The 17,614-nt window shown below is 44.1% G+C and overlaps 2 protein-coding genes across 3 annotated transcripts in view; one reads left to right on the top strand and one right to left on the bottom strand.

The window, feature by feature from the left end:
* Window positions 1–17,614, bottom strand: part of GRIN2A (glutamate ionotropic receptor NMDA type subunit 2A) — a 1,843,544-nt gene that overhangs the window by 1,713,558 nt on the left and 112,372 nt on the right. The gene's annotated exons all lie outside the window — the stretch shown is intronic.
* On the top strand, window positions 1,358–4,080 carry LOC120943584 (E3 SUMO-protein ligase ZBED1-like). Of its 2 annotated transcripts, XM_040356963.1 has the most exons (3): window positions 1,358–2,472; window positions 2,914–3,123; window positions 3,214–4,080. In XM_040356963.1, the coding sequence occupies exons 1-3, from the start codon at window positions 1,403–1,405 to the stop codon at window positions 3,668–3,670; spliced, it is 1,737 nt and encodes a 578-aa protein (XP_040212897.1). In that variant the 5' UTR covers window positions 1,358–1,402; the 3' UTR covers window positions 3,671–4,080. The 2 variants fall into 2 exon arrangements, with proteins under 2 accessions (XP_040212897.1, XP_040212895.1); XM_040356961.1 differs by having other exon boundaries at window positions 2,914–4,080.

Raw genomic sequence — 17,614 nt, 5'->3', positions numbered from 1 at the left:
CGCAGCCACTGTGCCAATCACACGCAGCCACTGTGCCAATCACACGCAGCCACTGTTCCCATCAAACGCAGCCACTGTGCCAATCACATGCAGCCACTGTGCCAATCACATGCAGCCACTGTTCCCATCAAACGCAGCCACTGTGCCAATCACACGCAGCCACTGTGCCAATCACACGCAGCCACTGTGCCAATCACACGCAGCCACTGTTCCCATCAAACGCAGCCACTGTGCCAATCACATGCAGCCACTGTTCCCATCAAACGCAGCCACTGTGCCAATCACATGCAGCCACTGTGCCAATCACATGCAGCCACTGTGCCAATCACACGCAGCCACTGTGCCAATCACATGCAGCCACTGTGCCCATCAAACGCAGCCACTGTGCCAATCACATGCAGCCACTGTGCCAATCACACGCAGCCACTGTGCCAATCACATGCAGCCACTGTGCCCATCAAACGCAGCCACTGTGCCAATCACATGCAGCCACTGTGCCAATCACACGCAGCCACTGTGCCAATCACACGCAGCCACTGTGCCAATCACACGCAGCCACTGTTCCCATCAAACGCAGCCACTGTGCCAATCACATGCAGCCACTGTTCCCATCAAACGCAGCCACTGTGCCAATCACACGCAGCCACTGTGCCAATCACACGCAGCCACTGTGCCAATCACACGCAGCCACTGTGCCATCACATGCAGCCACTGTTTAATCAATTGTTATTGATTAAACAGTGGCTGCCTGTCCCCAGCCTCTGTCCCCCTCCTGTGTCATGTCCCCAGCCTCTGTCCCCCTCCTGTGTCATGTCCCCAGCCTCTGTCCCCCTCCTGTGTCATGTCCCCAGCCTCTGTCCCCCTCCTGTGTCATGTCCCCAGCCTCTGTCCCCCTCCTGTGTCATGTCCCCAGCCTCTGTCCCCCTCCTGTGTCATGTCCCCAGCGTCTGTCCCCCTCCTGTGTCATGTCCCCAGCGTCTGTCCCCCTCCTGTGTCATGTCCCCAGCCTCTGTCCCCCTCCTGTGTCATGTCCCCAGCCTCTGTCCCCCTCCTGTGTCATGTCCCCAGCCTCTGTCCCCCTCCTGTGCCATGTCCCCAGCCTCTGTCTCCCAGTTTTCCAACAATGATATTTACTGCTTTTTATAAAGAAATACAATTGCATCAGTATTGAGTTTAGCCTTTTGGCCCGGCCCTCCAAAATATTTTTAGTTTCTCATGTGGCCCCATCGAAAAAATAATTGCCCACCCCTGATATAGACCAATACCTCATAAAACGAACATAGATCAAACTTATAATTTTAAAGGGTGAACCTTTTTGGCCAAACAAACTTTATTGGTTTTTTTCAGAACTACAACACCATACATCTAGCTAGACCGGAAACGGAAACACGAGGTTGCCGAAATGGATTCCAATAAGATTCTGAATGGAAAGTTTACTTTTAAAAAGTTGCCAAATGGTTCCATTGACAAGACCAAAGTGATCTGTGGGTTTTGTGGTTGTGAACTGAGCTATCATCGCAGCACGTCCAGTCTGAAATACCACTTGATGGCCAAGCACACAGCTGATGGGAATTCTCCGCTCCCTGGTCAAAGCCAGGCGACAATGGATGTTTTCAGACAGAAGCACATGGATACCACAACTAAGAACAAACTTACTGCAGCCATAGCTAAATGGGTGGCTACTGCATGTAGGCCTGTTAATGTTGTGGAGGACGAGGGTCTAGCTGATATCATTCGCATCGCATCAAACGACTGGACCTACGAATTGCCTTCGAGAGCCACCATTACAAGCAACGTACAGAAATTGTACGAAACGGAGAAAGCCAAGGTACAGCAGGCGTTGGACAATACAAAAGCAGTCGCGCTCACTGGTGATTACTGGACGTCCGTAAGTAATCACAACTACCTCGGGGTCACAGCGCATTACTTTGATCCACAGTGGAAACTTCAAGCTCATGCTTTGACTGTTCTAAAGACAGAAGAGAGGCACTTCGCTGATGCTGTTGCAGAGCACTTTATGCAAGTAGCTAGAGAGTGGGACATTGAACAAAAAGTTGTCTCACTGACCACGGATAGTGCACGCAACATGATTGCAGCGGCCAGGCAGCTCCCCTTTGTGCACGTGCCGTGCATCGCACACAGTGTGCACCGAGCCGTCACGGTTTCTCTAACCAACAGCCCGTTTGACAGCGCATTGGCAAAATGCAGAAAGGTCGTGGGACATTTTAAGCACAGCCCTGCAAACCAAGCGGAGCTCGAGCAACAACAAGTCACACATAATAAGAAGAAAGAGTCACTCGCACAGGAAGTGTCAACCAGATGGAATAGTACCCTGGAAATGATCAAGCGTGTTCAGCGGAATGCTGAACCACTGAAAGATGCACTGGCCCTGCACACAACCAACATCGCCATGCCAACAGTTACTGAGCTGGAGAAACTGAAGAAGCTCGAGGCTGTGCTGGAGCACTGCAGGTAATTCATTGTGTATCCGTGTCGTTTGTATATCTGTTTGTTAAATCAAAGTAGGTCTGTGTCAGAGCAGTAACATTAATGATTGGGTGTGTGTATATCATACTTGCCAACATTATTTAAAAATTTCCAGGGACACTTTGCAGCACAGCTATTAATTAATTACCACACTGACTTCTCCGAAGCTCCACCCACTCCGCATAATCTTCGCCTGGCGAACATTATGCGTAGTGGGTGGAGCTTCGGGGAAGTGAGTGTGGTAATTAATTAATAGCTGTGCTGCAAAGTGTCTCAGGACAAATGTTGGCAACTATGGTATATGTGCGTGCAGGTAGGCTATGCATGTGTGAAAGATTAGAGAGTGTGTGAGTGTGGTGAGTGGGTGAGAGAATTACAGTAGGCCTAACTAGTTCCCCACAAAAGTGAATCTCTATATTATTGCAGGTATGTTTCTGAACTCCTGGGAGGAGAGAAGTTTGTGTCTTGCTCAGTGGTGCTGCCAGCGTTGTGTCATCTGTCACGAGTGATGGAGGTTACTGAGGATGATCCAGCTTACACGATCAAGTTCAAGGGAACCTTCGCAGCAGACATGGAGGGTCGCAAGGAGAAGACCAACATCACGTGGCTGAGAGTTGCGACAGCACTTGACCCAAGGTCAGATAGCAATGAGATAGGGGTATTGTCGCAATTTTGTTATACCCGCACCTGTACTTGTATTAAAGTTGCATTTCATTTCATTTCAAGGTTTAAGGATCTCAAGTGTCTGAGCAAACCTGACAGGGCTGAGGTGTGGGGTACGATCCGCGCCTTGCTCCAGGAGATGGTAAGGGAGAGGCCTGCACAGCCGGATAACAAAGTCACGCCTGAGCCTCCTACGAAGAAACCAACACTTATGCTTACAAACGAGTCTTCGTCTGATGAAGAGGAGGACAGTATTGACCAATGTCTGAGGCGCTACAAGTCAGAGCCTCTTACTGGCATGGATGACTGTCCCCAGGAATGGTGGTCCACACATGAAGGGGCACACAGTGAAATGGCCCGCCTTGCACGCAAGTACTTAGCAACACCAGCCACATCAGTACCTTCTGAAAGGTTGTTTTCACTGTCTGGGCATGTTGTACAAAAGAAGCGAGCTTCCCTGTTGTCTGAAAATGTCAACAGGCTTGTGTGTTTGAGTAACTGGCTCAAAGCAAAGAAGTAGTATGCTTACATTTTATTGGTTACCGTTACTGTTCATACTTTCTGAAATAAGAGGCTGAGTTGATGAGCCATGGTTTAATTGCACTATAGGCTGAGTCCTAGTTTACCTTACATGTACACTTTGTAATTTGATTTTGTATCGCCCTGTTTTGATCCCTTAGAAAGGGGCTGTTTGTGTGACAAAGTATTTTTCACTTTTTTATTAATGGACAGTGTTACATTGTGTGAGAGCTTATTTGCTCCAAGTGTTAATGTTAGTTTTGAACACTACATTATATGCCAATTTTGTTTTCAATAAACATTTGCAAAAAGCAAGCCGATTCACTTTTCAATTTGATTAAATGCGATTAATCGTGAGTTAACTATGACATTAATGCGATTAATCGCGATTAGAAATTTTAATCGCTTGACAGCACTAATATATATATATTAGGGCTGCCGAAATTAACGATTAATTCCTTGATTAATCATTAATTGTTTTTTAATCAATGAAAATTATTTTGATCGGTACTCACCTCTCCGGGTCTTCAGGGAGTCCACCCATAGGAAAGGCCATGGCTTTGGCCTAGCTCCGGGAGCAACGGCAATCTTAATACACCCGGCGGTGGCTTAGTAGACGTCATCATCACCTGCCTGCTTGTCTCGTCTGCAGACGGGTCTGCCTGCTGTCGTTTTTATTCTGGTAAGAGCAGACAATTCCTATATATACAGTGGGGGAGATGTGGATATTACAGTGGGGGAGATGTGGATATTACAGTGGGGGAGATGTGGACATTACAGTGGGGGGGAGATGTGGATATTACAGGGGGGAGATGTGGATATTACAGTGGGGAGATGTGGATATTACAGTGGGGGAGATGTGGATATTACAGTGGGGGGAGATGTGGATATTACAGTGGGGAGATGTGGATATTACAGTGGGGGAAATGTGGACATTACAGTGGGGGGAGATGTGGATATTACAGTGGGGGGAGATGTGGATATTACAGTGGGGAGATGTGGATATTACAGTGGGGGAGATGTGGAAATTACAGTGGGGGAGATAAGTTTTTCTTAAAGTTTAATAAAAAAAAATCACTTACGTCAGTTCTACAGTATGAATTTTGAAACCTATTTGTGTGAACTGTGAAGGGGTTGTACAATCTTTTTTTCTCTAAATAGCTTCCTTTACCTTAGTGCAGTCCTCACTTACCGCATCCTTTGATTTTGCTTTTAAATGTCCTTATTTCTTCTGAGAAATCCTCACTTCCTGTTCTTCTGTCTGTAACTCCACACAGTAATGCAAGGCTTTCTCCCTGGTGTGGAGTGTCATGCTCGCCCCCTCCCTTGGACTACAGCAGAGTCAGGAAGCTCTCTACATTGCAGATAGAGAAAGGAGCTGTGTGTTAGTGGGCGTCCTGACTCTTCTGTAGTCCTAGAGAGGGGGCGAGCACGACACTCCACACCAGGGAGAAAGCCTTGCATTACTGTGTGGAGTTACAGGCAGAAGAACAGGAAGTGAGGATTTCTCAGAAGAAATAAGGACATTTAAAGCAAAATCGAAGGATGAGGTAAGTGAAGGAGGACTGCACTAAGGTAAAGGAAGCTATTTAGGAAAAAAAATATTGTACCTTTACAACCCCTTGAAGTCATGGATTGTGGAAACGAACTAGTGTCAGGTGATTTTATATAGTGTATACCCCATTTACCACTGACTAATGCAGAGTTGCAATGCAAGGAGATCAGCTAAAAGTAGTTGGATCTGTATGTGCGTTATAATTAATCGAAATGAGTTGATTGATTGTAAGCTCTAACGAGCAGGGCCCTCTGATCTCTCCTGTATTGAATTGTATTGTGACTGTACTGTCTTCCCTGATGTAAAGCGCTGCGCAAACTGTTGGCGCTATATAAATCCTGTATAATAATAATAATAATAATTTTAAAAAATCGATTACAATTTTAATCAGTGACAGCCCTAATATATATATATATATATATATATATATATATATATATATATATATATATATATATATATATATACACACACAGTATATATATATATATATATATATATATACACACAGTATATGTATATATATATATATATATATATATATATATATATATATATATATATATATATATACAGGCCCGGATTCAGAAAAGAGATACGACGGTGTATCTCCTGATACGCCGTTGTATCTCTGAGTGTGGTCGGTCGTATCTATGCGCCTGATTCAGAGAATCAGTTACGCATAGATATCCCTAAGATCCGACAGGTGTAAGTGTCTTACACCGTCGTATCTTAGGCTGCAATTTCAGGCTGGCCGCTATAGGTGGCACTTCCGTATTTTTACGCGAGGAATATGCAAATTAGTATTTACGCCGATTCAGAAACGAACGACCGCCCAGCGTTATTTTTTTTATGTCGTTTGCGTTCGGATTTTTCCGGCATATAGTTACCCCTGCTATATGAGGCGTAGCTAATGTTAAGTATGGCCGTCGTTCCCGCACCGAGTTTTGAAATTTGACGTTGTTTGCGTAAGTCGTTCGCGAATAGGGCTGGACGTAATTTACGTTCACGTCGAAAGCAATGACGTTTTGCAGCGGATTTTCGAGCATGCTCACTGGGATTTTTTCACGAACGGCGCATGCGCCGTAAAAAAAAAACGTAAAATACGCATGGTCAAAGCAAATTTAAATAAAACACGCCCCCAACATCCCCATTTGAATTAGGCGGGCTTACGCCGGCCCACATACGTTACGCCGCTGTAACTTAGGCCTCGTACAGACGGGCAAACATGTACGATGAAAACGGTCCGCCGGACCGTTTTCAGCGTACATGTCTGCCCGGATATTTCTGTATGATGGCTGTACACACCATCATACAGAAATCCATGCGTACTCGATACGCGGCGACGAGGCCGCGCCGTCGCCGCGACGATGACGCGGCAACGTGCGCGGCCCTGGCAGTTCAATGCTTCCACGCATGCATCGAAGTCATTCGACGCATGCGAGGGATGGCGGCCGCTCGGACATGTACAGTAGGTCTGTACAGACGACCGAACATGTCCGACGGACAGGATTCCAGCGGGCATGTTTCTAAACATGTTTAGAAATATTTGCCCGCTCGAAAAAGGCCCGGCGGGCAAATGTACGCTGGAATCCTGTCCGCTCGGCTGTACAGACGACCGAACATGTCTGCTGAAACTGGTCCGCGGACCAGTTTCAGCAGACATGTTCGGTCGTCTGTACGGGGCCTTAGGGCGCAAGTTCTTTCTGAATACGGAACTTGCGCCCAAAGTTACAGCGACGTAACGCATCTAGGATAGATACGTTCAGGTATCTGAATCCGACCCACAGTATATATATATATATATATACATATATATATATATATATATATATATATATATTAGGCATGTGCAATTTTTTAAGTTACGAATACGTTTTCCGTCATTTTTCGTTATTTTAGTTGATTCGTTAACATACGAATGAACGAATGGTTTAGCGCAATTAATAACGAATAACGATATTTTCAAAATAACGAATATGGAAAACAACGAAGATACGAAAGAAGAAAGAAACGAAAACATAGAAACAACGAAAATACCGAACCCAAAAAAAAAAAATAATTACGAAAAACAAAATGAACGAAAATGCAAACTTACTAATATTCGAAGACCGAAAAGAAAACGAAATGCCGAACAAAGACTAAAAAACGAAAATCAAAACTAACGAAAAATAAATTACGGATCTTCGGAAAACTGAAATGAAAACAACGAAAATACAAAATAATGTAAATTGGCTTTCGTTAGTACTGAAATATTTCTGACCAATAGCCACTGAGCGCTGTCCCTTTCCTCTGAAGAGGTTTGTTCCTTCCCCCAATGAGCTTCTTTCTCATTACCTCCTGGCTCATTGTGTCTTTTTCTGTGTTAGACTGCAGTGCATCTACTTTCTAGATTTGTATTTGTAATATCTGACATATTTTAGTTTTCTTCTACGTCAGACTTCATTCTAGACAGGGTGTGTGTGCTAACTAAGACAGTCAAGTCAATCACAGTAAAATCCGAATTACAAAATTACGACGAGTAGTGTGTCGAATAAACGTAAAATGTATTCTAACAGAATTACGAATGCAATAAAATCTACAAAAGTAAGTTTTTACAATCAAAGGAAATTAGACATGAAAATACGAATGATCATAAAGCAACGAAAATATATTTCTTTACGAAAATACGAATGCGGCATGATGGAAAATATAATATAAATACGAATAACAAAACAACGAAAATTAAACTAACGTAAAAACGAAGGAACGAATAAAATCATTTTAAAAATACGAACGCGGCAGAATACAAAATATAACGAAAATACGAATCTCGATTCAACGAAAAATAAACTAACAGAAAAAAACAGAAAACGGAAAAAAGAGTGTTACGAAAATACTAAAGAGTACGAATACGATAACTAACGTCTTACGAAATTACGACTCGTTACGAATCACGATAAACGAACAGAAACGAAACAGAAATAAACGAAAATTTTTGCTGTGCACATGTCTAATATATATATATATATATATATATATATACTTTAGTATAAGCCAAGTTTTTCAGCACATTTTTTGTGCTGAAAAAGCCCCCCTCATCTTATACATGAGTCTCTCCGCTGTGTCATGCAGTCGGTCGACGGCGGTCCAGTATAACAAAGCCCCGCCTCCTCCTAATCCGTGATAGTGAAACTCTGAACACTGACTCACTGCTGGGAATCAGTGTTCAGCCTATCATGGACGAGGACAAGGAGGAGGTGGGGCATTGTTACACTGGTTGGCCGCCGACTGCACGACACAGCAGGAGATCCGGAGACTGCATGACACAGCGGGAGATCAGGAGGTCAGGTACATGAGGCACAGTGAGGCATGCAGGCAGCCTAGGTCCCATGGTCTATGGCACAGTGAGGCATGCAGATGGGCAAAGTGAGGCATGCAGATGGGCACAGTGAGGCTGCAAATGGACTCAGTGAGGCAGTAAATGGGCACAGTGAGGCTGCAAATGGGAACACTGAAGCTGCAAATGGACACCCTAGGCTTATACTCCAGTCAATGCGTTTTCCCATTTTTTTGTGGTAAAATTAGGTACCTCGGCTTATATTCGGGTCGGCTTATACTCGAGTATATACGGTATATATTAGAGATGCGCATCTTCACTGGCCTAACGATTCGATTACAATTATCATGTCAATGATTTGATTGTATTCCGCGATGCATCACAATGCATCAAGATTACTGCGTGCGGTTTTCATAATAAAATGCAAGCAGTCAGGAGAACTCCATTTTTTTTTATTGTATCTGTTCTTTAAAAAAAAAAAAAAAACACAACAGACATGATACAGGGAATGGTCAGAGACATGATACAAGAGATGGTCATTGACTGCAGACATGAAACAAGAGATGGTCAGAGACTGAAGACATGATATAGGAGATGGTCATAGACTGCAGACATGATACAAGAGATGGTCAGGGACTGCAGACATGATACAAGAGATGGTCAGAGACTGCAGACATGATACAAGAGATGGTCAGAGACTGCGGACATGATATAAGAGATGATCAGAGACTGCAGACATGATATAAGAGATGATCAGAGACTACAGACATGATATAAGAGATGATCAGAGACTGTCGGCATGATATAAGAGATGATCAGAGACTGCGGACATGATACAGGAGATGGTCAGAGACTACAGACATGATGCGCCAAGTAGCCAGTAGAGATGAGCTTCATGTTTGAGACAAACTCACGTTCAACTCGAACATTGTATGTTCGATCAATCCTCAAAATACGAACGGTATGGGCCGTTCGCGCCAAATTCGAGTGGCGTGTCACGGCCCATAATTCACTGCGGCATCGCAGTGCATTGCTGGCTGATGATTGGCCAAGCATGCACTATGACCTGCATGCTTTGGCCAATCACAGTGCGCAAAAAACGGAGAGCCATAATTGGCCAAAGCCAGGGTGGCTTTGGCCAATTATGGCTCAGGGGGTTTAGTACACTCCCCACACTATATAAGGCCGCCTGGAAGTTGGCTTTGTGTAGTGTGTTGCAGTGGTTAAGACAAAGGGAGACAGAGAGAGAATGTAATTTTTTTTAGTTAGATAGAGCAGGCAGGCAGGCAGGCTAGTCAGTTAGAATTACAGTGTGTAGAGGATATATATGCATCCCAGGTGTTGTATATATATTTATACACTGTATTGAGTTTAGCTAGATCTACTCTTCCTAACATACTGACAGGCAGGCAGGTGATTATGCTAGCCGCAGTATTTTCACTTGTGTACTGTGAATACAATTGCTGTTGTTGTCATATTAATACCACAGGCAGTGGCTGATCAGCAAGTATTCTCACTTGGTGTACTGTGTCCTCTGCACAGTGTGCACCTAAAGCCACGTGAATACAATTGCTGTTGTTGTCATATTAATACCACAGGCAGTGACTGATCAGCAAGTATTATCACTTGGTGTACTGTGTCCATTGCACAGTGTGCACCTAAAGCTACGTGAATACATTTGCTGGTGTTCTCATATTAATACCACAGGCAGTGACTGATCAGCAAGAATTTTCACTTGGTGTACTGTGTCCGCTGCACAGTGTGCACATAAAGCCATGTGAATACAATTGCTGTTGTTCTCATATTAATACCACAGGCAGGGATCTGCAAGTATTTTCACTTGGTGTACTGTGTCCTCTGCACAGTGTGCACCTAAAGCTACGTCAATACATTTGCTTGTGTTCACATATTAATACCACAGACAGGGATCTGCAAGTATTTTCACTTGGTGTACTGTGTCCTCTGCACAGTGTGCGCTTAAAGCTACGTCAATACATTTGCTGGTGTTCTCATATTAATACCACAGGCAGGGATCTGCAAGTATTTTCACTTGGTGTACTGTGTCCATTGCATAGTGTGCACCTAAAGCCACTTGAATACAATTGCTGTTGTTGTCATATTATTACCACAGGCAGTGATTGATCAGCAAGTATTTTCACTTTGTGTACTGTGTCCTCTTCACAATGTGCACTTAAAGCTATGTGAATACATTTGCTGGTGTTCTCATATTAATACCACAGAGTATTAGCTCTAACTAGAGTATCTGTGAGGGGTTGTAGTGTTGTGGCACCAACACCAGTGCCTAAGGCCCAATTTTTCTGCCCCTGTTTAACATGGCCGTGTAATTCCAATTTTTGATGCAATACCTTGCAGCAGGGCTCATTACTGCGCTCAAACTAGAGTATCTGTGAGGGGTTGCTGTGTTGTGGAACCAGTGCATAAGGCCCAATTGTTCTGCCCCTGTTCAACAGGGGCATGTAATTACAATTCTTGATCTAATATTTCACAGCAGGGCCCATTCCTGCACCCACCAAGAGTAACTGTGAGGGCTTACAGTGTTGTGGCACCAGCACCACCACCACCAACAAAGGCCCAATTTTTCTGCCCCTGTTCAACAGGGGCATGTAATTACAATTATTGATCTAATATTTAACAGCAGGGCCCATTGCTGCGCCCACCAAGAGTAACTGTGAGGACTTACAGAGTTGTGGCACCAGCGCCAGCACCAAAGGCCCAATTTTTCTACCACTGTTCAACAATGGCATGTAATTACAATTCTTGATATAATAGTTCACAGCAGGGCGTTCCAGCGCCCACCAAGACTAACTGTGAGGGCTTACAGTGTTGTGGCAACACCAACACCTAGGGCCCAAATTTCTGCAGAGTATATACGGCAGGCCCCTACTTTCAAACATCAAACTTACAAACGACTCCAACTTGCAAACAGAAGGAGACAACAGGAAGTGAGAGGAAATCTACCCCTAGGAAGGGAAATTCTCTTCTGTAAGAGGTGTCTCCTGTCCACTGATGCTTTATTAACAATCCCTTTTTCACAAAAAAAAACACATTTTCAAAATGTCGGTAAGCCTCAGGGAGCGATCCGGGATGAGGGCGCGGCTATTAGTTTCTAGCCGCCCCTCGCGATCGCTCCCCGGAGCTGAAGAACAGGGAGAGTCGTATGTAAACACGGCTTCCCCGTGCTTCACTGTGGCGGCTGCATCGATCCTGTCATCCCTTTTATAGGGAGACACGATCGATGACATCAGACCTACAGCCACACCCCCCTACAGTTGTAAACACACACTAGGTGAAGCATAACTCCTTCAGCGCCCCCTGTGGTCAACTCCCAAACTGCAACTGTCATTTTCACAATAAACAATGCAATTTAAATGCATTTTTTGCTGTGAAAATGACAATGGTCCCAAAAATGTATCAAAATTGTACGAAGTGTCCGCCATAATGTCGCAGTCACGAAAAAAATCGCTGATTGCCGCCATTAGTAGTAAAAAAAATAATAATAATGCAATAAAACTATCCCCTATTTTGTAAATGCTATAAATTTTGCGCAAACCAATCGATAAATGCTCATTGCGATTTTTTTTACCAAAAATAGGTAGAAGAATACGTATCGGCCTAAACTGAAGAATTTTTTTTTTTTATATATGTTTTTGGGGGATATTTATTATAGCAAAAAGTAAAAAATATTGCATTTTTTTCAAAATTGTCGCTCTATTTTTGTTTATAGCGCAAAAAATAAAAACCGCAGAGGTGATCGAATACCACCAAAAGAAAGCTCTATTTGTGGGGAAAAAAGGACGTCAATTTTGTTTGGGAGCCCCGTCCCACGACCACGCAATTGTCTGTTAAAGCGACGCAGTGCCGAATCGCAAAACCTGGCCTGGGCATTTAGCTGCCTAAAGGTTCGGGGCTTAAGGCTGCATTCACATCTGAGCGACAGCCGCGTTCGCGTGTAGCGGCGTATTTTGCCGCGAGTACAAAACTTTCACTTTTTTTTTTTTCTCAAAGTCTTCCCATTGCTGTCAATGGGAAAACGCCTATGTCGCCTGAAAAAAAGGGTCCGGGACTTTTTTTCAGGCGACAGGCGTTCGGCGTCTATGAGATGTGAACCATCTCCATAGACAGCAATGGGAATTCTCCCCTCGAGCGACAGAAGCGTCCGGCGTCGGGCGTTTTGTCGCTCAGGTGTGAATGGGGTCTAAGTGGTTAATGCCGCAAGCAGTTTTAAATTACTTTTTTCTTATAGTAATGTCATTTTGTACAGGGACAATTCTAAACACGTGCCACTTCACAGGCATACTATAGACACCCAGCAGGTACGATATTAAATGAATTTTTCAATTGTTTTTTCACTTTAAGCATCATTAAAATCACTGCTCCCTAAAAAACGTCAATTTTTAAAACGTTTTTTTTTTGCATTGATACATGTTCCCTGGGGCAAGACCCGGGTCCCCAAACCTGTTTTACGACAATAACTTGCATATTAGCCTTTAAAATTAGCACTTTTGATTTTGAACGTTTGAGTCCCATAGACTTCAATGGGGTTCTAAAGTTTGCGCGAACGATCGGTCCGTCCTACAGACGGGAGAAATCAGTCTGTTTTCTCACACTGTCACAGGGATAATGGGAGTCTGGAAACATTGCATTTAACCCCCACAGTGCAGGATCTCCAGGGACTTTGGCAACCCTGATTCTTCCGCCACTCCCACGGATGTGATGACAGCCAGTGATCTGTCTCACAGCTCCGTGCGGCTCTGCACCGCACACCAGGCAATCAAGAGGGGTCACTGTCCAGTGTCCAGAGGTACAAATCCTGAGGAGGGGGAGAGCCTGGGTGGGGGCAGCATTCTGAGGCAGAGGCTACATCACCCATTGATGGGGAACGGTGCTAGGCTCAACCAGGCGATCGATGGCTTGTCATCAGCAGTAAAGACACTGCTGTGCAGGGGGAGATGGAGGAGCCGAAATGACGTCATACATAATTGATTAACACTGGCTACCGCATCAATGCCGAATTAGGAAGGGCATAATTGTGATGCACCGATGCAGCGATTATTTTCAACACCCCTAGTATATATATATATATATATATATATATATATATATATATATATATATATATATAGTGAAAATCTCTCCAAAAATAAACTTCAAATACAATAGTGCTACAGATTTAAAAAGGAGACTCCGCCTGCTGGTTGGTTGAAAGACTGCATAATGCTCATTACAGTGGAGCCTCGGATTGCGTGTAACGCGGTTAATGAGCGTTTCGCAATCCTAACTCGGATTGCGAGTGTTGTCTCGCAAAACAAGCAGGATTCAGGCCAAAGCGGTGTGCAGTACCGCTTTTGGCCTGAGGTGGGAGGCGCCGATCGCAACCAATCGTCGTCGTTCGGAAATGCACGGAAAGGCCCAAGGACAGTTCAGCTGACCTCGGCAAACCTCGGAAAGGCTCGTGAACGGAGTCTTTCTGAGGTTTGCCGAGGTCAGCCGAATTGTCCTCGTGCCTTTCCAGGCATTTTCGAGGCTCACCAGCGCCCCCCGTCTCTGGCCGCATTCGGTATTGCATGCCATTGAAGTCAATGCGGAACAAATTATTTTCATTTCCATTGACTTCAATGGGGAAACTCGCTTTGAGACGTGAGTACTTTGGATTACGAGCATTCTCCTGGAACGGATTATGCTCATAATCCAAGGTTCCACTTCATTAATATTTCATATTTAGACAACATTTTTTGTAATATTTAAGTTTTATTCTTGATCAATTTAAAAATAGTAATATGTACAAAACGGCAAATTTTCTTTAAACTTGTAGAAAATATTGCACTTTACTAAACTCAATCTAATGTTAAGGATTATAAGAAATAAAAGACAACAATCACACTTCTAATTATGTTTCTGTGTGGTTTTCTGTTTTAAAAAAATATATATTTTTTATAATTTTCTGGCAACTTAGGGCCAGATCCACAGCCAGCCGCCGTAACTTAAATATTCCCATTTAAGTTACACCGCCGCAAAATTTCTACCTAAGTGCCCGATCCACAAAGCACTTACCTAGAAATTTTCGGCTGTGTAACTTAAATCCGGCCGGCGCAAGGTGTTCCTATTCAAATGGGGCGAGAACCATTTAAATTAGGCGCGCTCTCCCGCGCCGGACGTACTGCGCATGCTCACAACGTCATTTTCCCGATGTGCTTTGCGCGGTTTTACGTTGCGCTGGGTTTTGAGAATCGCGACGGGCGTAAAAAAAAAAATACGAGTTGCGGCTGTAAAAAAAATGTTTTTAAAAAAAAAAGACGGCGACGCGGGATAGAAGGGTCTACTTTTACAAGGCCTAAACAGTTTAGGCCTTGTAAAAGCAGCCCTAATTTTGCATTTGCAAACTAATACTTACGGAGAAAAAATGAAGCGTAAAAGCTTCGTGGATCTCTGTAAGTGCTAATTTGCATACCCGAAGCGGCATTTCGACGAGAAATGCCTCCAGCAGCGGCCGAGGTACTGCATCCTAAGATCCGACAGTGTAAGTCCCTTACACATGTCGGATCTTCTGCCTACCTATTGGAAACTGATTCTGTGGATCAGTTCCAAAGATAGAAACAGGGATACGACGGCGTATCAGTAGATACGCCGTCGTATCCCTTTTGTGGATCTGGCCCTTAGTTCATAGCATGTAACTTGGTAATGCTGCATGTAATTGGTAGACACTGCAATGAACGTCAGGCTAGATCTTGTTTAGTTCACTGGAGATGTCTTTATACTACTACAATATGTAATTAAACAGGGAGGCCCGGAGTGGAAAGACAGCACAGCAAAATAACGCAGGGCCAGGCATGACTGTGTGGAGGTAGGGCAAGCAGGAGTTAAATAAATGGTGGGAGCTGATTGGAGGAACAAGAAAAGGCAGCCTGAGAGGAGAGGGGAGGGGTATTATATAAAGGGGAGGCGTGGACTCAGAGGAAAAGTGCGGGAGGAAAAGACCAGGGAGGCAGGATTTTCCCACCCACCCTCCCTATGTGTTGTGTGTTTTCTTGGTGTCGTTTGTGTGTTTTCTTTTCTTTCAGGTCGGAAGGTTGAGTTCGTCATGACAGCTGTGAAGTGGGGTTGGCGGTGTTCGTTGGTCTTTGATGGTGGCAGTTACAGTTGGGATGGAAATGGTGGTGGGCTCATCGGTGGGATGGGACACTTATGGGGGATTATTCCAGTGGAACGGTGTCTGCTGGAATACGGTGATGGTTGCACTGCGGTGGAAAAAGGTTCGTCTCCGAGCTGGGTCGGCTGGGGGCCGGTTATGGTTAATGTTTCCGCAGTGTAAGGTTAAAGGTTAAAGAAAGGAAGTTTAAGCCGGGTTACCGTCATAGACCAACAAGCTGGGTTATTATTATTAAAAGTGTTTATTGAATTGTTTAAGGAAAAGTTAGTGTGATTTAATTATTTTATTTAAATTAATTATGCTTTAAAAATAAAAAACTGGCTGTCGTGGCCAATTTACTCCAACAAAAAATCTGTGTCTCTCGTTAATCTAGAAAGGGGTTAAGGTATGTTAACAAATGGGGGGTGATGGTTTTGGGGGGTAATGGAGCTATCCGAAGTACACTGGTCAAGCTTTAATTGAATTATGGGATTATGATTTGCACAGCCTTTATCAGTATAAATGCAATGTTAAATGAAACTAATATAACAATACGTGAACTATATTGTTCAGTTGGTAAAATCATTTTAGGTACCAATTTATAGAAACATGCAGTTTTCTGAGCTCAATTTAAGTTTGTTATGTTGCTGGAGAATGCTGTCTCAGTGATTCATATTGTAGCCAGAAAGAACAAGACAGGCAGAAGTTGAAGATCATTTATCAATGTATTCTTGGCTCTATATAGTACTGCAGATAAAATGGTGTTGGAAGCTCTTGGTCACACAGATCAGTTTGTACATGCAGTTTGTGCATATATTATAGTATCATAACAAAGAAAACCTGTGGAGCTATATACGGTACTCACAATAGCCTGCATTATTTTGTTCCAACCTGTAACCAAGTATATTATAATAGTAGACTATTCTTTGACACTGTATATGTTATTTTCTTTAATGCACCTTAACTATTTAGAGTTGAACGCCAGGGAAACAACTACCGTATATACCTGAGTATAAGCCGACCCGAGTATAAGCCGAGGCACCTAATTTTACCACAAAAAAATGGGAAAACTTATTGACTTGAGTATAAGCCTAGGGCGAGAAATGCAGCAGCTACTGGTACGGTAAATTTCTTTAGTGTTCAAAGCAACCAGCATCCAGTATTAGACCTGCCCAGACTTATCCCCTCTATTCCTTTGCAATATAAGTCAGAGGAATGCGCAAGACATGGTACACTGGTCAGAGGCATGTGCGGACATGGTACAGGGGTCAGAGGCATGTGCGGACATGGTACAGGGGTCAGAGGCATGTGCTGACATGGTACAGGGGTCAGAGGCACGTGCGGACATGGTACAGGGGTCAGAGGCATGTGCGGACATGGTACAGGGGTCAGAGGCATGTGCTGACATGGTACAGGGGTCAGAGGCACGTGCGGACATGATACAGGGGTCAGAGGAATGTGCGGACATGGTAAAGGGGTCAAAGGCATGTGCGGACATGGTACAGGGGTCAGAGGCATGTGCAGACATGGAGGCTTCTAGATTCCGATAAGCCCCCTGCCCGAGGCCCCCACAACCACCGGGCAAGGATTGTGGTGAAGAAGCCCTTGTCCCCATCAACATGGGGACAAGGTGTTTTGGGGGGACCCCAAAGCACCCTCCCCATGTTGAGGGCATGTGGCCTGATACAGTTCAGGAGGGCCTGTGGTCTGTCAGGTTGCGTGTTAGGATAAGGGCCTGGTATGAATTTTGGGGGACCTCCGTGCCATTTTTTTTTTAATTTTGGCATGGGGTTCCCCGTAATATTCATACCAGACTCAAAGGGCCTGGAAATGGACTGGGAGGGAACCCACACCATTTTTTTCAATGATTTCTATGTATATTGCCGGGATACAACAATACATTGCATTTTTCCTTTAGAAATTT

Source organism: Rana temporaria, chromosome 6 (assembly GCF_905171775.1).
Source record: "Rana temporaria chromosome 6, aRanTem1.1, whole genome shotgun sequence".
Lineage (NCBI taxonomy): Eukaryota > Metazoa > Chordata > Amphibia > Anura > Ranidae > Rana > Rana temporaria.
The sequence above is the reverse complement of the archived record's forward strand: the minus strand, read 5'-3'. Positions and strand labels throughout refer to the sequence as shown.